At 35.0% G+C, this 25,538-nt stretch overlaps 1 protein-coding gene across 4 annotated transcripts in view; it reads right to left on the bottom strand.

Annotated features, from left to right (window-relative positions):
• Positions 1 to 25,538, bottom strand: part of agap3 (ArfGAP with GTPase domain, ankyrin repeat and PH domain 3) — a 143,019-nt gene that overhangs the window by 56,469 nt on the left and 61,012 nt on the right. For all 4 annotated transcript variants that reach the window (XM_052542900.1, XM_052542902.1, XM_052542901.1 and 1 more), the window contains exons 2-9: positions 21,405 to 21,463; positions 19,338 to 19,425; positions 13,552 to 13,637; positions 10,621 to 10,762; positions 10,141 to 10,275; positions 8,024 to 8,151; positions 7,246 to 7,401; positions 2,744 to 2,827 (exon numbers count right to left, since the gene is read on the bottom strand). In XM_052542900.1, coding sequence (XP_052398860.1) covers positions 2,744 to 2,827; positions 7,246 to 7,401; positions 8,024 to 8,151; positions 10,141 to 10,275; positions 10,621 to 10,762; positions 13,552 to 13,637; positions 19,338 to 19,425; positions 21,405 to 21,463 — 878 coding nt within the window. The remainder of the gene's footprint in view (positions 1 to 2,743; positions 2,828 to 7,245; positions 7,402 to 8,023; positions 8,152 to 10,140; positions 10,276 to 10,620; positions 10,763 to 13,551; positions 13,638 to 19,337; positions 19,426 to 21,404; positions 21,464 to 25,538) is intronic.

Below are 25,538 nucleotides of genomic sequence, written 5' to 3'. Positions count from 1 at the left end.
TAAAAAAAAAATAATGTAAATAATTGGATTACAAATATAATGAATAAAATATGAGAAAAATGTAAAAATAGAAAAATAGAAAGTTTTATGTAAATTGCATAGCATAACAATTTGACTTAAATTTAGAGTAAAATAAAATTAACTAAAGTTAAAGAAACTTATATTACAGTAAAATTTGTATAAATTAGTATAGAATTTATGTAAATAAATTGCATTATAGTATATTTTGAATATAACAACATTCAATCCTAATACAAAAGGTGTTTATTTACATTAGACTCCTTTTTTACCAAGATTAATATACAAGCACCTTATTTAAAGCCCAACACCTGTCTGACTCTATCTTCTAAAGCTACAGACATACCGACAGCGATCCCTCTCTTCCTGCAGCTCAAACAGACACGTCTCTCATCATGATGGCCTCCGTTCTGTGGTCAGCGCAGGGGGAAAGAGAGAGAGAGGAACTCACTGGGATTAAACACAAAAGCCATCTGTTGACAGTCTCTCTGTGTCACCCCTGAGCTATCACTGCTATTGTTGTCCTTATTTACCATCTTTACTGATTGGGGGGGTCCACAGTGTGTAATTTGCCCAGTGGGAGGTAATTATACTCCCATGGCACTTTGATCTTCCTGACTGTGCATTTGACTGGTCAGAGAATCAGCTCCATTGAAAGTTGTCCCAGCATGGCCAGCGTGCCCCTCTCCTTTACTCTCTCTGTGACTCTTCACGACAAACACACGGATTACACTGATGGCTCTTAAAGGCATCATCTTTAAAGCTGGAGTGTAAAGGAGGTTGACTGAGAGGATACAGACGTGTGATATGTTAACTGTGAGAGGGACGTGTCATCTTAATGTTATGATCCATATACAACTGATTGCTCATTCACTTTTCAGTAAGAAAAAAAAAACTGAAATTGAGATGAATTTGCTTTTCAGAACTTTAATTTATAATAAAATTGCCTCATGCAAACTGCAGTCCAGTTTCTCAGAGCACACAACAGAAACTGATTTCTGAATGACGTCCGACTACATTAAATCAGAAAATTAATTTCACAACAAACTACTTTTGAAAACTAAAGTGTAAACTTTCAAAACTGCTTTCTCTATAAACCACCATTTACAAACTGCTTTATGTCAAATATTTGTAAACTAGCTTTGTAAACTACTTCTAAACTCCTTTATTTATAAACTAATATCAGGTAACCATTTCCAAACTACTTCGAAACTAGTTTATTTATATAATATTATTTGGAAATGATTTCCAAACTACTTTTGTAAATCATGTTTATATGGAAACATACCTAAACTACTACACGGCAAGAATTTCTCAGATAAACTACTATTTTTACTATTTTACCTCTTTAAAGTAGTTCTAAACTACTTTAATTAAAAACAATTTCTAAACTACTTGATTTACTTCTAAATTAGTTTTGTAAGCGAGTTCTAAACTACCTTGAAAAATTACCATTTGTAATAGTTATTATTTTTGAACTATTATTTGGAACCTATTTCTAAACTACTATATGAAAACTGCTTCTAAATTGCTTCTATAAATTTCTTCTAAACTATCAGATTTGTAACTACTATTTAGACACTACTTCAGTATATTGAAACCATTTTTAAATTAATTTTATAAACTACTTCTAACTATTTCTAAATATACTTGAAAAAGACTAAAAAACTCTTTTGTGTGTAAATTACTGTGTGCAACCGGATTTGCTTAAAGTCAGAGGTTGCTTGTGACGCGTGTCATGGGGATGATGTCTGTTCAATGTGAACAATGCTAATCTCTGGCAGGGGTTAAAGGTTAAGGCTAGGGTTCATTTGAAAATTGAATCAGAGGCTCAAAAAAACAACTCTACCAAAGAAAAATAAATATTTGACAGCTACTCCGTCAAGAACTACTGCTAATTAACAAGATGAATCCTTTCAAAACCACATTAGCTCTATTTGGGCATTTCGTTAAACAGATTTCAGTTTCAATTCAAACCCATATAATGAAAAAAAAAAAAAGATAGATGCAGAATGTAAAAATGTTTATACATTTCCTTCTCCTGAATGTTAAAGGTTGCCAAAAGTTTCTATACATTATTTAAAAAAATAACAATCATGATATATAAATCATATATATATATATATATATATATATATATATATATATATATATATATATATATATATATATATATATATATATATATATATATATAAAATCTAAAACTATATATCCAATATAAACCTAAAATAAACACTAAATAATAGAAATTTAAGGATTCAAAGACAATTTATATTTCCTACCAATTTCTTATAATGTTGCGATTGATTCACAAAAAAGATTTTGGAGCAAAGAGTAAGTTGCCAAATTATTGTGGTATGCATATTACATATATCTTTCTAATATACATAATATAATTATAATGATATACATACAATTCAGCATTCTGCATATCAACTACCAACATTACTGACAACAGGTTCCATAGAAGAAGCCAACATAAAGTGAACTGTGTTACACTGACATCTAGTGGTCGCACAAAGAAACTGACTGAGAAAACCTAAAGCAATCAAGTTCATAATTTCAAGTCTTTCAAAAGTTTGCATGCTCTTTTAGTGCTGACACACTCACACAAATCATATATACACACAAAATCACTACTTAAGATACTGACATTTGACATTTGATCCTCATAAACAGTGTACTTACCTCATATAATGAGTGTATGAATGTGGTGACGTACCTGTTTGATGGGTATGGCCCTTCCACTCCCTATACTGTCAGTTTTATTCTCAATGCTCTTTGTCTGATCACTGGCTTTCCATGACTGCAAAGAAACAAGACAAGATGTCAGTGCACAGAATAAACTGGGAATGCACATGGAGGTGGGGAGGATGTGTGTGTGTGTGTGTGTGTGAGTTGTGCCTTAACTCTAGTGTGTGTGAAGTGTATGTATGTAAAGGGAAGTGAGTGTTGGTGTGTGTCGTGGGGGACAACATAAAATCGCAAGAAAAGGCTGAAAATAAACGCGCAAGCAGAACGGTGCAAACATACAGCAGCACATTGAACGTGCAGTATATAGAAATATATATCAACACAGACCAGGACAGACACACAGAACAAAACGACAACGGAAAATATCAAGTTCGACCAATAACGAAACACAGGAAGTCAGAACTAAACCCCCCAAGAGCTCTTTTGTGATCTTTGACGCCTCCCTGTGGCTTTACCAACCACAGAAGCATCAGATTCAACCAATACAAGAACATTAATGCAGCTTTATATACAAATGTGAGAAAGGTTAGCAGAGGGGAAACAAGAAGAAATTAATACAGTGCATTTTTTCCGACAGCTTCCGCCTGTTGAATCATGGGATAAACAGGTCAGACGAAAATAAAAAAAAAGATTCAGAATTAGGGTTAGATTCACAAACATTTGAAACAAAGCAAAGGTTAGGGAATTCATTTAGACATCATTTCAGCTCTGGGTTTCAAGACGTCCTTTGGTTTCCAGCGGCTGGAAATGGCATTAGGGAAAGAATAAACGTTAAACAATGAATTCTCTCATTCAAAACGACCCACAATGCAACATGAATGAGCATTCACACCCCACAGACAACATTAAAGAGAGAAAGTTTCACGATCGACTCAAATAAACTAGGCTAATGTGTATTTTTCAACAGTTTATTTTTTTTTTCGTTTGGATATATACAGACACCATACAAATCAAGTCACAGGTTTACGTGGAAATAGTCAACAGGCAGAGCCACACATTGCAGTTCCCACAAGAGAGAGTTTGACTAAAGAGGCGCTGTTTCATATATCTCATATATGTATAGAATATACTTTCTTTAGAATACCATTGGAAATCAAATTCAATACAAGATATACGGCAGTCTATATTTGTCCATTATTGAATGATATAAAAAAAAATTAAACAGTGTACAACGCATGGAAAATTTCAGCTCGGCACATCGTCATGAACTTAAAAAAAATGAAAAAGCAAAAACAATCAAACAAAATAATGGCTCTGGGTCACAAATAGATACTACATTCATACAAGTCGGTGCATTTCTGTCACGCTTCTCTACGTCTATGAAGGCCTTCATATTGTTCAGACTTCACACCGAGCGAAGAAACCGCATCCGGGCGTCACGGCGGCACCTGCATCAACTAAACGCACAGCTTTATAAATGCATCACAACGCAATGTGACGTCTCAGGGCGTCATGTGACATCATGTTAGTTTCACAGTTGAATGGTGGTCAGCATATCGGCCGGCACCAACAAGTAAGCTATGTCATCCGGAAACCGGATTCACATCTTTTTATTGTTGAGGGATCCGTCGCTATGCCGACCGTGCAGCATCAGGACCTCGACTAGCATCACATTCCAGTATGACGTGGTTCACAAAGCCGCGGTCTTGTTAATAAAGATGACACGGGAGACGCCGGGTACGGTTTTGTGTCATTCGGTGTGAAGTGTGACCAGCTAGACTAACCCATCAGACACAGAACTCAAAGGAAAGACAGGCAAAATAAAAAGGAAAAACAATATCTTGGCAAAGTGGTCGGAATAACCGCAAAAAGTTCTGTCCGTTTGAGTTACAAAGCATCCTTTTCGATTAAATTTTGGGGACGTTGTTGATGGCTATTGTCCGGGTTTGTTCAGTGCACGATGAACATTTAGCAATAAAAGGACTGATTATGATTCATTTCAGTGAAACGCAAGTTCGAAATCTCTCTTTATTCTGTCCAACCAAATGTCCTTTAAACTCAACCATGGCTGCCAAGGGGCAAGTGTCCAAGAAAGCCATGGTGATACCCACGATGCAATGCGGGCTATTAGGGGGAATAAAGCAGCGATTGTTTTGCTCGTCCTCACTGAGGACCCCCTCCCATAATGCACTGCGGTCGTACCAACACCATCAAGGGCTCGTCTAATTGAGGAGAAGCTGGAAAGCCCTTTTAGTTGAAGAAAGGTTGGAAACAGAAGAACAAATCTGGAAATATCGACAAAAACAGTTTGGTCACGGGGAGCGTGGACAGAAAGATTGTAGAGGGGGGGTTGGGGAAGCAATGGATCGCAAAAAATGCGTAGACATCTATATTGGAGATGATGGCGGATGGAGTATGATTATTGGCTTTTTACAGGGCAAAAAAAGTGATGATGTGTCGAGAAAAAATGAAATAAAATAAACAGATGCCACATTAGACCAATGACAAAAATATCTGAATGGTCGTTTTAGGTATCATGGAAGCACTGTGCTTAGTTTCCTGTCCTCTGCTGACATCTAGTGGCAAAGACACACACTTATGAAATGATATTAATGTGAGAATGTTATGAGGTGACAGGAAATATTACTAAATCGGCAAACTGTTCTTTTATATTATTCAATAATAACATGAGCTTTAGTCATTACATTTTTAAAAAGTAACTATTTTTTTATAATATCTTTCACAAAATATTGAATTATGGCTTTCTTTAAAATGTAAATATGATTTTTTTTATTTAGTATGGGACAAAATTATTTGTTACTGATAGCAAACAAAAAATCCTAAATTTTTCATCCAGTCTTACCTTAATTTATTGAACTGGTATTTATATATCTGAATATATATATATATGTGTGTGTGGGTGTGTGTGTGTGTGTGTGTGTGTGTGTGTGTGTGTGTGTATATATATATATATATATATATATATATATATATATATGAATATGTACACACACACACAAGCATATATATATATATATATATATATATATATATATATATATATATATATATATATATTTCTTTGTAGGTGACTGTCCAAATTATATTCTTCACTCTACTAGGTAACAAGTTTACTCTTTCACTACGACTAAAAAGTCTGATTATAAGGCCACTCTTGACTTGGAACCAAAAATATAATATCTAACATAAATTATATGTATATGACTTCGAAAAAAGCTGCCGAAAACTCTAGTGGTCAGCTAGCAAACACAAAATAAAGGCTTTCCTCATTTTTTGCATGCTATTTCTGAAAATTTAGCTCGGAGTGGCTGTCACGATCCAATTGCCAATGAGATGACTGGTTGGAGATGTCGTTTGTAAGGGGACATTTAGTAGCCGATCCGGATCCCCCGGCCATCTTCTGTACGTCGTTGAGAGGCTGCGTGGCCCCTCCTTCCTTGGACTGGCTCCTCCCACTCTCCCGCCCCGCCCTCACCCCTGTTCCCGCCCACACCGTGAGTCCGGCTCCTCAGAAGGTCATGAGTTGAAACTCCCGCTCGCTCTGCCACTCGGACACCCAGACGGGGTAGGTGGCGTGCTTCGGCTCCGTTATGCGCACCGGCAGAGCGTCGTGTCTCGCGTGGATGGGGTTAGACACGACCTAGCAGGGAGGGAGGGAGAAAGAGGACAGGGGAAGCTAGCACAAGAGCAGCCAATCACCGTGCGCGATCCTTCTGATTGGAGGAGAGATTGGGGGGTGGGAATGGGGGCAAATTCAATTGGTTTGGGGGGAGGGGGGTTGGTGATTGGCTGAATGGACAATGGTGGATCTTGATTGGTTAGATTGCAGATGGTGGTGTTGCTAGTACAGTGTGTGTGTGGCTCTGCCTCTCTCTCTCTGTCTGGCTCCAGCGGAAAGACACGCTAGGTGAATGTCTGTTAAAGAAGAGAAGGGGGCGGGGCTTGCAAGGGAATTCTACTGATTGACACAGTGAAATTAGGAAGGGCACAGGGAAAACATCAGTATCGGGGAGGGCAGGTTTTCAAATCCAGAGAAGATAAAAAGCTAAGTTCCCTTGGTGTAAAGCTTTTAGATTTACAGTGTATAAAGGACGAGGCAAATCAAAATTAGGGTAAATCCAAGTGTCTTTCCTTTTCCTAAACATCTGTCATTTTAATGCTTGCCTCTCTGCATACTGAAATATGTAGCTATAAAAAGCATGTGGTCATGCGCTTCAGTGGTAGCAGAGGCAGGAGGGATTCGGTTACACTCAGCTCCATACCTCCCTCTTGTGGTCAGAGATGGCATTACGCTCTCTGGCTTTGCCCTCCACTGCCCTGGGTTTGAGGGGAAGGGGGTGATGAGAACTAAGGGCAGACCCACTCACTGCAGACCTAGAAACAGCTTCTCTCTAGCTCACTGGCCGTTAGAAAGCAACAGGGGCTGCTGGGAGATCTGCAGTCAGGGGAAGTCCAGCACTCTCAGTAGTGGGAGTGCGTGGTGCTCTGCATTAGCTGCCTCATACTTACTGTGAAGATGTTGGAGCGCCGTTTGGACTGCTTGCGGATGGGTGTGGGAGTGTTGGAGGCGGCCACCGTCTCGATGCGCATCTCCCTCTGGCTTATGCTGGGGGTGGAAGGAACAGAGGAGGAGTAATCGTTGAATGCACCTCCTCCATTAGCAGCCTGAAACAGACAGAGAGGGAATGGGGATTGATAGATGGATGGATGGATGGATGGATAGATAGACAGATGGATAGATGAAAGCAATTAAGAAAAAGGAAAGGAACAAAAGAGATATAGTAATAATATTATCAGCATGAATTTGGGGAATTTGATGGGCAGCACATTTTATACAGTTTATTATAGCTCATTAAGGCCTCTTCTTCCATCCCAATTCTCAAACTTGTACTATGCATAGAAATATGGTGATAGGAAAGCACTTTCGAGTGTTCAGTAAGACATCATAAAAATGCATTTTGATACCACATTTGGCTTTGTTGCATACTTAGTACCCCGGGTAAACCATTTATTGCATTAAACATCATTGCTTCTAGAATTATTGTCACTGTTGTAGAACTATAATAAACATTTCTGTATTTAATTTATTTGTGATGGCAGATTTTTTCAAAGTTTTGGTGGGAAAAATTGTTACCATTTTACATGAAATGAAATATGTGCCTTCTGAATAACAACAAGCCAGTTCTTTACTCTGTGATTCAGCTTGCAGTTGGCATGCTAGCTGCTTCAGGCCAGGTTTTGGATGAATGAGGCTGATCCTAGATCAGCACAAACGCCCCAGACTCACCTGATTGATGTGTACAGAGGGGATGGACGCGGCTGGGACGGATGAGTGGCTGGGAGAGTTGGGCAGAGATTTACACGGACCAATCGAAAGCTGCTGTTTTTTCCTCAGTGCCACCACTTTCTGAGCAACTGCAATCACACATCATAAATATCACAACTGTGCAATCCATGCATTAAAAAGATTAGCCGTAAATACATTCATAATGTTACAAAAGGTTTCAGTTTCAAACAAATACTCTACTTTTGAACTTTCTATTTTCTTAAAAGAACAGTGAATTGGTTTCAATATAATAATAAAAAAAACTACATCACAAGAATAAATTACATTTTAAAATATATTCAAAGATAAGATTTCACAATTTTACTGTATTTGAAGACTCTTATAGTGTAAAGTATGCAAGTATGTGTATATTAGTTTGACATGAAAACATAACATTTAAGATATCATTTTTTTATATATTTTAAAATACATATTTTGTCATAAAAAAGTAATGAAAGGTAAAAATAAATGCAATTGAACATGTTTTGCACAGCCTGTCTAGAAACTAGCTGTTTTAGTCCTGCATATAACCAACTACAGTATGCATATGGGAACTTATTTATGACTACAAGCAGAAATACGACTACAAAGTCTCACCGTCTCCAGATAACAAGCGCATCTCTGTCTTTTAATTATTTCAAATGCAGCCAGAGGAGGCAATTACACGCAGGAGAAAACAGCAATCGTCAACACCCCGGCAATAAAGGCAGGGACGAGAGGAATCAGTCCTGACCACTACGATATTATTCAGTGCGGAGGAAACTGCAACACTGCGGAGCAATAAAGCTGCTGGAATTATCGCAGCCCCTGCATCCGCGGGAGGAGGTCTCACATGGATATATAGAGCAGCGATGCCAGATTACTGTACGGCTGCTGGATGAATTCTTATGTAATATGTATTTCTAGGTGCTGTGAAACCACTCTACCTCGGCTAGAGGGACACAAAAGAGATGTGTGGGCAGATTTCTGCAGCTTACGCTGGATACATTAATGCCACATGACGACAGTGGGTGGAAGAGAGCGCTATCAGTGAACTAAAGAGTGCCACTGATATTCCAGCTGGTTTTCAGGATTGTTCATATATGCACTAACCACTACAGACGTAAAAACACGCTCTTTGTTAGACGAGGAGATAAAAGCAGGATCCAGAGCAAAGACAGAACAATGCATGATGATGCATTCAGCATGTCTCACAACCAATCCTTTAAATCTGCTGATATGATAAAAGTGATATTGACCACTACTGTTGATTTATGATGATGCCAACTATTTTGTCTGATAAACAGCATGAAATTCATGTTTTAGCTGATTTGTAATTATTGCTTAACCTCTACTTTGAAACAATCATTAGACTACAACAATAAAACATAACATGCTAGTAGTTATTATAATAGTCACAGTAATAAAAAAAATAATAATGCATTATGAAATAACATTGATACTAATAATTCATTAAAAAAATTTAGTCTGTCTAAAAAATAATAATAACAATAATAAATATCGTTATTGATTTTGCTGTTATACCAAAAATAATTATTAATAATAATTATTATTACTATTGTTGTTGTTTTTCATTATGTTTATACAGTTTAAATGAAAATTCATTTATTTAAAAAACAACTAATAGTATTATTATTATTATGGTTGTTGTTGTTGTTATGTTCTTACAGTGTGTAAATGGAAATTATTATTTTTATTTATTGAAAAAATATTCAAACTGGACTTCTGGATAATTGGTTAAAAGTATTTTTAGATAATTCCACTGGCTTGGATAAATGTTTTATTTTATTAACCCCCACGGAGCCATGTGGAGCACTTTTTATGATGGATGGATGCACTTTTTTGGGCTTCAAAATCTCGACCATCATTCACTGCCATTATAACGCTTTCAAGAGGCAGGACATTTTTTTATATAACTGACTGTATTCGTCTGAAAGAAGAAAGTCATATACACCTAGGATGGGGTAATGAACTATCCCTTTAACTGCAAACCAGGTTAGCAAACTCACACCTGAGGATAAATACTTGAACTCTTAATACAGCGTTTAGAGACATTGTTATCACATCAGGCATCTCACCATCTTGAAAGACTCTCTCCACGTTAAGACCATAGGTGGAGCAGGTTTCATAATACGTGGAGCGTTTCAGGTCATTGGACAGCTTCCTAGCCCGGGCGTCATCTATCACTCTTGGGTTGGCAGCGCTGATGGCATCTAGAAATCATATAATGGGATAAGACACGGCATATTCATTTTTGGGTGTACTGTTTCTTTAAACTAGCTCTTCGGCACACATAATGACAGTAAATCATCTACATGTTCATAATTGTTAATTATGCAATTCATCAAAGAGCAATTTGCATACAAGTACTGGGTGAATGTGTAAGAAAGAGTCTTTTTATCCTTCCAAGACAAATGTACCATTCCGTCACCGTTAGAAGATGACTAAGCGCGAGACTTCCATGGCGGATTTAATGAAAACAAGTGCACATCGTGTTTTACGTGTCCTGTGTTCTACAGTAGAAGAATAATGGAGTCGGTGATGGTGTTGTGACTCACCCTGGGTCCCCACGAGCACCATGGGAACCTCTGCCGTGTTCCTGTAGCTGGAGAGACGCAGGAAGTAGTTATAAACTGTCTGGAAGCTGATCTCATCCTCCAAGCTGAAGACGAACACCACCGCGTCCACCCAGGCAGCAAACTGAAACACGTCAAAAAAACCTTCTCAATCCAACCATCTCGAAATAACTTCTTTTGACTGAGCCATCAGATTTTGCCTATTCTTTCCACATGAAAATATATTATAATGCATTGCAGTGATATTTTGAATCAGCATTTTTTTACTCTCCATTTTCATATTTATAGTCATTTTGTTTTGCGTTTTGTGTATTTAGTAATATGTTAAGAAAATTTGTGATCAGTAGGTTTTATATTTTGACAGAAATTAATAATTGTATTCAACAGGCTTGAATAAAAAAAAAAAAAAAAAAAAAAAATCACATTTCTTATTATAATTTAGAATTTTATATATATATATATATATATATATATATATATATATATATATATATATATATTATACACACACATATATAAAAGAAACATCTTTCATAAAACAAACAAATCTTATTTTTCAATGGTAATATTTGTGTGTGTGTGTGTGTGTGTGTATGTGTGTGTATTTTATTTATTTAATGTAATTATGCATGTATTTATATACATTTTTGTTATTTTATAACATCAAATTAAACCAAACTAAAGAAATTCTCCATTGGAAATTAGTAGAAATATAAAACATATACATTTTATTTTATTTTCATGTTTAAGTAGCAAATGTTTTTGCTTTTTTTCAGTTTTAGTTATCTAAAAGCCTCTATCCATCCATCCATCCATCCATCCATCCATCCGAACAGCTACAGAGTAATTTAAAGCAAACTTAGTTGTTTACTGAAGCCCACGTGTGAGTTATTCCTCTATTTGTTTTTGATTATCTGTAGGAGAATAATTCTAATCATGGATAAATTACACGACCAGTAACTGGAATTGTTTCGAAGCCCTGAGACGCACTCATTGACGTCTGCTTTAAATTTGAAGGGCCACATTACAAATTCTTGTGGTAATTTGCATTCTAATCAATTACACATTACCATAAAACCAGCTAAACGGAACACAGACTAACAGAGAATAATTATCGCCGCTATTCCACCAGGAGCTACACTGGCAGAAGAGTTTCACTTCAAATCCTCGTTCCCCGCTCGGCACGGCTGAAAGCTGCCATGAGAACCATCAGACTATAATTACACTGAGCCGCAGCAAATTGTGGAAACAGGGCCATCCTGAAATGGGCCCCACGGGGTAAGTACAGCGGTTCATCTCGACGGGGTCTCACGTCCCGCTCTCTGCTGGGGGAATGAGGACTGGGTGACACATTTGTGGAATATTTTAGTAGCTATTAGGACCGTTCTCTGCTTTTCTCAACTTTTGAAAAATGTTAGTTTCTCGGATATCATCAATTATTGTAACGCGGTGTCAGCATGCAGCCCCTGGAGCTGGAAATTGAACAAGATAATTAATGTGTTTGGTGTAATGCTAGTACTTAACATGGCAATATGTAAAAAAAATAAAAAAATATCCACAAAAGCAACAGTTAGATGTCCTTACATAACCAGAAAATGTCCTTAAAAAAAAAAAAGTGCTTTCTTCAGTGGAGAACAAAAGGAGATATTTTCAAAAATGTTCACGATGCTCTTTTCCATACAGTGAAAGCAAACAACGACCATTAAGTATGTTAATTTCCATATTTTTTAAATTAGTTTACCTGTGCAGTCATTTAAACACACTATGTTAATCTATAAAAACACTAATAATTGAATAACACTGCTACAAGTTATTTTTAGCAAATCAAAAAATATTTTGTCATGCATAAATTAATTTGGAACATACGAAATGATTTATTTTTAAACTTACTTAACTAATATTGCAATTCAATGCGGATTTCATTGTATTTTATAAATATTAATGACAATATTTATGATGCTTTTCCATCCTTTTCTGGACCTCAATAACCATTGGTCCATATATATCTTGTTGTACAGTTTTCTATGGAACAGAGCAGCATGAACATTCTTCATAACATCTCCTTTTGTGTTCCACAGAAGAAATAAAGTCATTCCATTTTGAAAACACACGAGAAATGAGGACAGAATAATAATAATTGTTTCTATAACTTAGATTTTAATCACATTTTTCAATAAAGCTTCATAATTAAAGGAACAACTAGACGTTTCTTGAAGCATTGTTAACAAAATCTAAAACTGCTTAAACTGTTTTCCTTATTTGAAATAAAGCTTAAAAAAATAATAATAAAAAAATTAATCTTGTCTTGGCAACTAGCCGAAATAAGTAAGATGAAGCTGAAGTACTAAAATTACTAAAACTGAAATAAAAATGGCTAAATTGAAGCTAAATAAAAACAGTTAAATAAAAATTACAATAGCGCACAATAAAATTATTAAAATAAGTGAATAAAAATAAAAATAAATGTCGCTATCAAAATATAAAAAAATACTATAATAGCATATAAATAATGCTAAAATACATTTTTGTATAAATGAAATACTCTAATAGTTTTTATTAAGATTTTGGCACAGTAAAAAATTTTTATATATATTTTTTTGTTTTCATTTTAATATTAGTTACATTTTTAAGTAATGTTGTGTGTTTTTGTGATTTTCAGTAATTTTTTAATGACTATACAGTTTTTATTTGAGGTTTAGTTTTAGTTATTTTAGTACATCAAGTTAAACTAAATTAAAATGAGAAATATTGTCTTGGCATTAAGCTGAAATAAAAAAGTATATATGAATAATATATATATATATATATATATATATATATATATATATTTCAATAATGTTTATTTCAAGTAAAAATAGTTTTTATGCTTTTAATTTTAGTTTTGGTTAACTACAATAACTCAATAAGGCTTACCTGCAGTTCTGGTGGGCCGCCTTCATCCCTGATCAGCAAGAGATAACTCTGTCCATCCACCACAATCTCCTTTTTAAACCTCCCTCCTGCAAGAACAAAAAAATTACATTACTTATACTGTTTCTACAGCATGGTCCTCTCTGAAGCTCATTTACCAGCAGGCAGTGAGCCGCTGACGTCAACGCAATAAATATTAAGGGACTGAAGATACACCCCTGAGGTACTCCCTCCAGCTCCATCAATCTGAACGCACAAACATTTCTAATTTTCAGCTTACGCATACCTTGTGGCAATTGTGGAGTGTTGGACAAGGGACAGAGAAAGAGAAGAAAGAGCCAATGAGTTAGTGAGCGTGTAAATGAGTGTTTGGGATGAATGTATTGAACATGACTAATGATTAAACCCATCAGAGTGCCGCCCATCGCTCCTGCTTCATTATGCATTATTTTGACACCAACAGTGAGGTGAGTGTCTGAGACTTTGATTTTTCACCCTTCATTTATTCCCTTCTCAACAGATGTTATTTTGTCTTTTTTCTCATTCCTCAAAGCCGCTGGCACTTGAAGCTGATGGAACTCTGATGCCATTGAGATTCCCTCAAATTAAATTGCACTTTTTTACAGTGAGAAAGTTTGTGGAGCCAAATGAAACTTGCCTTATGGTAATCTTTAGGAGAACAAAAGAGGAAGGATGAGATCTTCACAGATTATGACAGGTTAAAAAGACAAGGAAATAGAAAATATGAATAGCCTGGAAAGAAAAGGGCTCAATTTGGTTGAACTTCACCTGAGAGTGTTAGGAATTGAAATAAAAAGCCATTGAAAGGCACAGAATGTTACAGCGGCTTGGTACAGAAGTTATTTAACAATGTTAGCTGACAGAATTATAATATCATTAAAAAATTTAAATAACACAAAATAGAAATATAAAAAAATTAACAATATTTAAATTAATAAATTATTTGTCAAAGAAATAAACCATTTTAAACAAAAATATGAGCATATAATAAATTATATGATATATTGAAACAATCACAAATGACTAGAATTAGCTTAATTTCTATTTAAATAAATTAATTCAAAATTATTAATTCTTAGCTAATTAATTAAAAATATATATATAATAAATGATTAATTAAATAATAAAAAAAATTATTAATATGTTACATGAAAATTAAATACATAATTGTAATAATTTAAAAACAAGTGTTTTAATGTAAGAATAGTGATGAAAAATAGATTAATAAATAATATTAGCGTGTGTTTATATATGTATGAAGATGTATGTATGAATGAATATATATATATATATATATATATATATATATATATATATATATATATATATATATATATATATATATATATATATATATATTCCTAAATATATATTTATTTCAAATCTAAATAATTATTAATAACTATATTTTAATAATTAAACCATTATTAAAGCAATAAACCACAAAACAAATTGAATTGCTGTGATTATGTGAACAATGTTCATGAGGGAACTATATTATGCAAAATGTACTGAACCTTACTTGACTTTCAATTTCCAGTGTGATGAATAAACATGAAGTGATTCGACTGACTATTTTACAACATGTTTTGATCCATTATTTGATCTGACTGTCAAAAATTGAGGACAAAAGGTATTACACAAAATCGAAATTAAAAATGCAGAGCAATTAGAGCTGGACACCCTTGACATGCAACGTGATGAGAAAACGTGACAATGAAGCATAATGCATACTATTGCACTCTAAAGCAGTCAGCATTCAGTTCAGTTCATTAAGCACATGACCTTCTTTTACTTTAACGATTTTCTCCTGGGAAATGCATGATGGTGCTTGGTCACTCCTGAGCACCTTTTATTGGGAAACAATAATGATTGAATGCTTGTTGCACAGTGTATGACTGGAAGCCACATAACAAATCCTTCCTTCAAGTTCAGTGACCTCTGAGTAAACTGGCTTTAAGAGGTTCACCGAGGGCTCTGAAGTACAGCCTGACGGAGTGCTGAGGGATGTTAATAATAGCAAAGCGAAACATAACATAACCCTGTAGAGATTTCAGCCAGCGACCTCATATCAAATGAGAGATGTTGTCTATAAAGCCATTACGCCAAGCACACTACACTTCTAATTACTCCACCTGCGTCCCGAGATATTTTTACTCCATCAATGCTTCCCTTGAGACTAAAAGCAAAATAAAACGTGTAAAGATTCAGCACAGTTTTTGCTCTAACCTGTAAGCACAATAAATATGCAAAATAGCTTTGTGTGATATTAACTTAAACAACAGTTAAAAAAAAACAAAGTTGGATCAGAACATTTGTGCATCTCAGAGAAACATTGTGACGTTTCATTCTCAAATGAATCTGTTTTCAAATGAATCATTTGAGCCAATGATTCAATAGTCCATTCATAAAGACTACTCATGAAGTCACTGGCTTTGTTTTTTAAATGAATCAACCATTTGAATAAATCATTTGAATGAATGATTCAATGATTCACTAATTAAGACAGGCACTCGCCAACACCTACTGGTGGTTTAAGTGTCATATTTATTCATTTATGACGGGCCTAAACCAGTCAAGGTACCAGAAAAAAAAAAAAAAAACACATTAAGCAAAATAATGTTTAATTCTCATTATCGGAAAAAAACATTCAACATCATTTTTTGTTAATATTGCACACTCCGAATGCAAAAATAAATTATTTTAAAAAAATGCAAGGGATGCTTGTATGCAAAACAGACTGCAACTGTCTGAAAATCACTTTTACTTCTCCCCAAAGTCCACGATTTGAGAAATCAAACTCTATCAACTCTAAAATATGTGCAATAATTCTTGAATCAAGAAGCACCACTGAAAAACAGTTGTTAATTGAAAAGAGCTGAGTATAACTGCGTTTCCCTAGCACATTCACTGAAGCTTTTAAAGTAGGAGATAATTGCACTGGAGCCAGAAAGGGCATGTCTGAACATGTCAAGAGAGGACAGAACAAAAATCCCTCCAGCAAAGATTCCTGCTCATTCAGACTTTTGACAGAAAGAGGTGCAAAATAGATGCTTTTCATCTCTCAGCTTTTGCTGCAAAGGCTAAAAAGAAAATGACAAAAAGAAATCGAGCCTGACTGTCACCAGCAGAGGTGTGCGAGGCTTTTTTTTTTCCAACTTTGAAATTCAGTCCTGGTTTGGATCTTCAGGAATCTGTCGTTATGATTCTAATCTCTAATTTAGATTTCAGAGGGGCATAAACATTTCATCTCTCCGCCGTCACTCAAAAGTAAACGCTGAGGATTGATGACACTAGTCTAGACTGCCTGACCCTCTGTTGCCATGGCAACACCGGAGCAATCGAAGAGGCGGTGCATCGGCATGGAAACTCAGAGCATCGTCTGTGCAGGAGCCAATGACAGAGTACAAATTAAGATGAAGAGAAATTACAGTCAATTTCAGTCAAGCTTTGCTTAATAAACCCGGGAACATCTACCATTTAAATGTCTTAAAGGTTTTAAAATAATAAAAATAGCTTTTATGTTCCTGTGGCTCAAGTGGTAGAGCACTATGTTAGCAGAGCAAAGTTGTGGGTTCGATTCCCAGGGAACACATTAGGTAAAAAATGTATAGCCTGAATGCACGATAAGAGCGTCTGCTAAATGCATTAATTTATTTATTTTAATTGAAAAGAAATGAATACTTTTATTTGCAAGGATGCATTAATTTTTATCAAAAGTAACAGGAAACGTATTTCAAAATATATATATTTTAAATATTATGCAAAATATTAATCAAAAACATCCCTAAAAAAAGAAAATAAAAATTTAAGCAACACAACTGTTTTTTCACTGATAATAACAATAATAAAAAATGTTTCTTGAGCAGCAAATCAAAATGATTTCTGAAGGATCATGTGACACTGAAGACTGGAGAGTTATGATGCTGAAAATTCAGCTGCGCATCACAGGAATAAATTACATTTTAAAAATAGAACAGTTGCAATTGTGAATAGTGTAATACTATTTAAAAAATTTACTTTTTACTGTATTTTTGTTCCAATAAATGCTGCATTGCTGAGCACAAGTGACTTCTTTTAAAAATATTAACACATTTTAGCAACCCCAAGCTTTCAAACGGTGGTGTATCTTTTATAAAACCATAGTTTTATCACCAGATACCACATCATTGTATTTTTTTAAAGACATGTTAGAGCACAAGCTTTATTATAAAACATGATTGCCATTCATTTTTAATAATATATAAATAGTCAATAAAAATATCACATGGAAGAGCTTCTGTTCTGCCTCGGTGTGCTTCATAACAACATCAATGTACGGTTCCTGAATATCTATGATATTTTAGTTTAGCTTCTGAGGATCTCAAAGCGAATCCCTGATTTTCATTTTTCTCACTTCATTAGAAATGCATATTATTCCACACCGGTGCCACAGTCCGGTCAGAGAGAGTCAGCGAATCTGACTGAATGAGACTGAACTGTAAAAACAAGCCTGAGCGTCTGCTTCCTTCAAGAGAAACTCAGTGTGCATACAGGCATCCAACCAAACCCACTGGGCCAGGATACTCAACATTTTACTTCATTTTATGCAATGTGCCGCTTCTTCACCACGCTCCATTTTCAACCCAAGTTTAAAAATAAAAAGCTTTTTTTACATTTACAGCAAACATCTCATTTACAATAGCATGGACGCTAAAAACTTTGGCTAAAGCACTCAATTCATTCTGCAATACAAAAATTTACATTATAAGAGCTAAAATAAAATCTAAATCATCCCTTTAGAAGTGGAACTACTCGTTATGCATTAATTCTTGCAAACTGTCTTCACATAAAATGAACACAAATTTGAGTTATCCTTTCAACACTTAAATGTACTGTCTTGATATGATGATTAAACTGGACATAAGTTACTCAGAAAAGGTTGGTAAGTGATGTTATCATACTAGACACATGTCAAGACATTTTATGTTTGCTCTACGGTGATACTTTCAAAACAAGTTTTTTACAACCGATTCGAAGATAATCTTGCCTCAGAGACTTATTGTGTATTACAACACAAAGTGAGGAACGCCTCACTAAATTATGTACAGAATACTTCTTTAAATAAACATGCTACGATTTAAAGGTCTGTGACATTTTTAAGTGTGTTCGAAAGAAGTCCTTTACATGCTCACCAAAGGCTTATTTGATCCAAAATATAGTGAAAACAGCAATATTGTGAAATATTACAATTTCAAAGAACTGATTGTTTTATTAAATATATTCTCAAATGTAATTTATTCCTGTGATCATTCCTCAAGTCTTCAGTGTCACACGACCCTTCAGAAATCATTCTTATATGCTGATTTGCTGCTTAAGAAACATTTCTTATTATCATCGATGTTGTTTTGCTGCTTCATATTTTTAGGAAACCCATTTTTTCAGGATTCTTTAAATCAACAGGAAGTTCAAAAGTACAGAATTTATTTGAAACGGGATTTTTTTGAAACCTTATAAATATCTTTACTGTCACTTCTGATCAGTTTAATGCTTACAGAATAAAAGCAGTATTTTATTTCAATAAATTAAAATAAAAAACTCACTGACCCAAAACTTTTAAACAGTAGACTATTAATGCAATTAAAAACTAAGGTATAAAATGATACTTTTAACCTCAGTGTCAACCTAAAACCATTGCAGGGCACCATTGTTCATATAGAAATAAATAAAGCACACAAAAGACCATGTGAGAGTCTGCTCCGTGACAAACATGCTGCTCACTCACTCACCCTCGGGCGACTCCTCCTGGACATATGTTCCTGTCAGATACCGGTGAACTAATGCTGACTTCCCACTGGACAGGTTTCCCACGATGCCCTGCATGCAGAAACAGACATGTGTCAGGCCGGAACCGAGCAGACAGTGACAGTGTTTGGGTGCATAAAGCAAACAGAAGAGAAAACAAATGACTGGAAGACAATCAATGGGATTCATTTCAGGATATTAAAGAACTAATAAAACTTAAAGGTGCTCTAGCTGTTTTTGTGTACATTTGCCTCCAAGACAATAATCACTTTCATCAACTATTCACTACCAACAGATGGAGAACATCCGTTGTGCATCCAGGATTTCCTTCTGTCAAGCTTTCAGGAGTTTCCTCACACCTGACGCAACTGTTCTGTCTGTCAGTCCACGGGACGCCGACTGTTCCCCAGACAGCTTTAGAAACATGATGAGCACAGATTCACCCGTCTTTCCTCAAACACTGGAGGAACGACTAGATGAGCGCCGATAAAGACAGATGAAGTTTCTTTTCTCTCTTTGAAGTAACAGTCACTTTCTCCTGCACTGTGAATGTTAGTTTATTTGTTATTATTATGTGTTATTATTATGCTTTCAGCTAACAAGACAAACGGCTCTGATGAACACATTTTCAATATTAAAATTCCTTTTCACAGAATTCCAAAAATGTCCCCAAAATTAATCATAGTAAATGTGAAATTCATTCTAACCAACATTCAAAACTAACATTTAAATCATAAGGTATTATTAATAATAGCTAAAAGTCTCAATAGCAAAACAATCTCTTATGCAACATTTTTGTAAAGAGTTTTATAATGATTGATGAATTAAAAATGGCTGTAAAAATTTATTATATGTAATAAATAATATAATATAGAATAAAAAATAATATTATACGATTTAATTATTTTTAGTATTATTATTATTATTATTATTATTATAGCAGATAAAAATATTTTAATATGCTAACAGAATGTTTACCCTAATATATTCTGATATACACAAGACCAATTAAATTAAATTAAATAAAAAAGTTAAATGTCCATTAAAAAAAATGGCAACTTTGATATTTGATATTGATATTTGATAACAATATAATTCCAATAATTCAATCAATTTAATACACATATGTATACAATTAATAAACAATTATTACAAATATAATAATAATAAAAAAGTAAAAAAAATATATAATTATTGAATAATTATATACTACTCATTATTATTGTAATAGCAAATAATAAGATTTTTTTGATATTTAAATTACTTAACACAATTTTTACATTGATGAAAAAAAAGTGAATAAAAAATCTAAATACAATATAAATACTATAAATACACACACAAATACACACACACACACACACACACACACATATATGAAATGGCAATAATTGAATCAAAATATAAATGCATTAAATAAATGCTAAAATCAGCCATTGACCATGTACATCGTGCATCACTAGGACCAGCTTGAGCTTCATAAGGGCACCGAATATTGCTTTCGTCATGGAAATGGAAAAGCTCTGTCCTTTCTTTTCCCAAAACACCACACATCCTCCTCCGTCATCATTTTAACAGCATTCGGGTTCATCGGAGGGTGGTGTGTACTGTTAACAAGGTTCAAACAGTAACCATCTTCCTCAATAATAAAACATCGCGTTGCCTCATAATAAGATGCGTTTTTTAAATTGGATAATTATGATTCTGGAGTTGGATTATTCTTCCATGAAGCTGATACTGATACTACTAAAACTATGATCTACATAATTGTATGCATATTTTTGTACTACTAAATGATCCTTTTACAGTGTAAAAAAATGAATATAGCATAAATGGAGTTATTCTAGTCACATTTTGACAGTGATATTCTGTATGAAGCATCAGTGAACTTTGGTGGTTATTCTGAGGAAACGTCAGCAGAATAACTGAAAGAGTGACACGAGCAGACGTATCGTTACAGAGAGAGACTGACATCTCACTGCTTGCTGAACATATTCAGGCATAAAGTTAAGAGATAAAATGACAAGACAAAAGATGGGAAGATCACTCACCACTTTGAGCTCTGGTACTGATCGACTTAATGTCCATTCCTGACTGTTAACGAATGAATCTGAAACGAAACAGACAGAAAACTTAGTACGTGATGATGTCATTCACTGACACTACATGTTATTGCTTATACACATATGTGACCCTGGAGCACGAAACCAGTCTGACGTCTCCGGGGTATATTTGTAGCAATAGCCCCAAAAAAAAAACCATTGTATGCATCAAAATTATCCATTTTTCTTTTATGCCAAAAATCATTAGAATTCTTAGTAAAGATCATGTTCCATCAAGATATTTGGTACATTTCCATTGATATTTAAACTTTATTTTTGATTAGTAATATGCATTGCTAAGAAATTTCATTTGGACAATTTAAAGGTGATTTTCTCAATATTTTGATTTTTTTTTTGCTCTCTCAGATTCCAGACTTTCAAATAGTTGCATCTCAGCCAAATATTGTCAGATCCTAATAAAACATCCATTAATTCAGATGATGTCTAAATCACAATTTCAAAAGATTGACACTTAAGACTGGTTTTGTGATCCAGGGTCACGTATAACAATCTATACGGCCATCAACAAGGAATATAATTACAGAAATAATTAACAATAATCAAAAAATCATGAAAAAACAGATTCATGTAAAAAAAAAAAACATTTTTTCTTAAGAAAAATAAAATATTTTATATTTTAGTCCTCAAAGTTTTTATCACATTTTCTTGGTTAAGTAAACATTACTGTTACCAGAAAAAGAAATGGAAAAAATAATCTAATATTGTTTCATTAACAATGTAACTAATATTCTATTTTTAAAGCCAAGTATGAAACTCATCATATTAGTGTTTTTAATTCTTCTTTAAAAACAAATAAAAAAAGCAATTTGTAAAAATAAAACAATTTATTTTAAATGCTGCTATTAAACAAATATTAATTATTGAAATAAGCCTATTTATTTCTCAACCTTATATATATTTATATTTATATATATATATATATATATATATATATATATATATATATATATATATATATATATATATATATATATATATATATTTCTTTTATAAGTTTCTTTTATAAGTGTCCCTCCTTATCTTCATAACAGACAGCCTTCAAAAACAGCACCAACTGTAAATGAAAATGATGTCTTCCCCTCATGCATAAGATCACAGGCTTAATTGTTACTAATAACCATGTTCGTCATGTTGGCTACATGGACTCACATGACAGTGAAAACACAAACCTCTCTGGCCCAGCTAAATCCTGCCCATGTCCATGCCACACACACTATCTGTCGTGCAGCGATTACTTCATCACAGCGGCACGTGGGCAGCCTTGTTTAAAGCACCATACACGTCTGTGGCACTGCATTGTTTGGTTAATTTTTCACTCCGCTGCTCTTGTCCAATCTAATCAAAATGACTATTCAAAGCGTCAGGGAAGAGAAGCTAAAACCCCTCTGTGGATTGAAGGAGATGAAAAACTAAACTGCAAGCGAATATTTCCATGCATAGCAAACTAGAGACTCATTCAGTTCTCGTGTGATGGTGAGAACATGGTGTGCTAAGTGTAAAGCACAGCAAGTCAAGAGGTGTTTTCTCCGTCCTTCATTTAAACTTGATGTCTCACCCTCTCTTCGCACTCAACAAAAAACTGCTGAAGTGACTCAGATGAGATTCTTCCTGCTACGCTCAGCAACATGCCCTGATGAAACCAGGCGTTTTCAACCTCCATCCTCGCCCTCTCACACGGATCCATGGAAAAGTGGACGTACGCCAACAGGCAAACACATCTGACAACCACACCTCGCAATCCCACCATATTACCATACTTTTCCCAAAGATGTTTCAAGTCAAAACAAATCAAAGTAATTCGACTTCAGATGTCGGCTAACAACTGGCTACACATGATCTAAACTCGACTCCGGTATCAAGTAAACACTGTGGTATTTTGGAGCGCCAGATGTAAATGTCACTGAAATGAAACCCTATTGCGGTAAAAAGCGCTGTTGCACTTCTGTTTGATGGGTTTTCTTATGTAGGGTGATCTGCAAACAAAGCGCTTTTCGGGTCACATGGGAGCTGATGCAAACTTTATTGTTATCAAACTGAAGAAAATATGACTCAGAGTTTTAAGAGAGGGCAAGGCCGTCGCAGATCGCATGGGAGAGCGTTTAGAAATAGTGCTGAGTGCAAGTTCAGCTGGAGACTTTTAGAGATGCATGGAAATCAATAGGCATTTTAAAGCCTCCTTTGAAAAATGCAGAGCATTTTGGTTAAATTAATGGTTAGGATGCATGTCTCAAGGTGTTTATGTTCTTTTGCACTCTTAAACCAGAAAGGAAATCCTTTGTGCCTGTACAACAAGCTTTCAAGTTTTCTTTGATGTTTTTTTCTAGCTTTGCACCCTTTGATGTGCCCTCACACCATTTCATACCCTACCATTGAAACTCACCAAGGCCGGCAAGTCATCCGAATTCCATCTGAGCAGACCTGTAAGCAGAGCCTGGCACTTTGTACGCAGGTGAGGGAAGAAGGTAAAGCCTTCCGGGCTTAAAGTACAAAGAACTCACAGTTACAGAAAACAGTCAATATCCAGGAACGACCTGCTTGTCAAACTACCAGGGCATGTAGCGACAGGTACGTGCAATCCGCAGACATCAGCTTTGGTCCAAAATGCTCTCAAATTCAGCAAACACACCTACAGTCAGGCTGTCAGTCAACTTTCGTCATCCGGGGAGCTTGGAGAGGATAGTTTCCTTAGTAACTAGTGAAAATAAACTCAAGCAGATGCCAAGGGTGTAAACCTCCCTTTATTTAAAATTTCCATTTGACGAATGACTAATTGTACTGCCTAAAACAAGCCCTGTAAGTCATTTGTGGGAGTTTGTTGTGCTAAAGCGAGCTTTCCGAGATATACCTGAGTAGGTAATGTAAGTAGATTGTTACGATCAGCGCCAATGATTAGGTGATGGACGATTTCTAGTTGGATCACTTTACAGTGGCAGTGTCACTGCTTCTGCCCAAATACTGTCCATTAACATAAAACATAACATGAAATATAGCACAGAAAAAATAATAATTAAGAACAATCATTCATTTTAACATTCTGGTCAAACTTGTGCTGAAATGTGTTCTTCCACTACATAATAATTGCTCAAAACATCTCAAGGTGTGCTGCCAATAACATCATCTTGTACCCTGAAACACGTCCTCCTCACTCAAACATAAGGACAGCTCCATTTCAATAGCAGATGTGCTAGCGTCTCTCCGCTGACATTTCAGTCATCTTGTGTTTGCAGACGTTTCATTCAAATTACATATTGCAACCCGGCATCTTCAACAGCTAAAGATCTCGCAATGCGTTTGCAAGTGAGACTTCACTACTTAAAGACAAAACATCATAAAAACAAATTTGCATTAATCTTATGCAATGCGGTACACATACTTATTACAAATATTTACATCTAAAAAAAGGACCCAGGCAAAACTAATACATTTTCTATCATCAAAATTAATGATTACAAGGGATTTGAGGTGATTTAAGGTTGAGCGCTATGTATACATCTTGTCTCACTCTACGTAACTTAATCCCTTTTTAAAATCACAGCGTAAATCTCTGAAACTGCACTATTTGTCTTCACTACCTCTGAGACGACGCAGAAGCTGCAGGCAAAAGATTGAACAGACAAGGAACAAAAACATGTTTAAAATATCATGAGGTTGTTGTCTGCATGCCAGGTTATGATTTAATCTTTAGAGATGTGGAAGCGAAAACAAATCCCAACTCCAATCCCATGAGAACAGGATTGTTTCGTACAGTATGGTCCAAAAGGAAAATAATTCCAAATTAGAAGCTTCTGACAGTCAAACAGAGTCATTCAATTATTCCCTCTCTTTATCTGTCTGCCATCCATCCTTGACTCACTCCTGGAGTCTATTTGATTACCTTGAAAGCGTTAATGATTAAACAAGATTTGATGGATGCTTTTTTGATTCCTAATTCAATTGCAGTGCTGACTTACGCTAGAAGAAAACTCCTCTTGGAGCCAATTAACAGCTCAAGCACACACACACTCCAACAGAGCCAAAGCACTCAGAGTGAATAATGCATTTAACCTCTTATTATGCCTGTCG

The sequence above is a fragment of the Carassius gibelio genome, chromosome A24, assembly GCF_023724105.1.
Source record: "Carassius gibelio isolate Cgi1373 ecotype wild population from Czech Republic chromosome A24, carGib1.2-hapl.c, whole genome shotgun sequence".
NCBI classification, from domain to species: domain Eukaryota; kingdom Metazoa; phylum Chordata; class Actinopteri; order Cypriniformes; family Cyprinidae; genus Carassius; species Carassius gibelio.
This window is presented reverse-complemented; position numbering and strand designations above follow the sequence as displayed.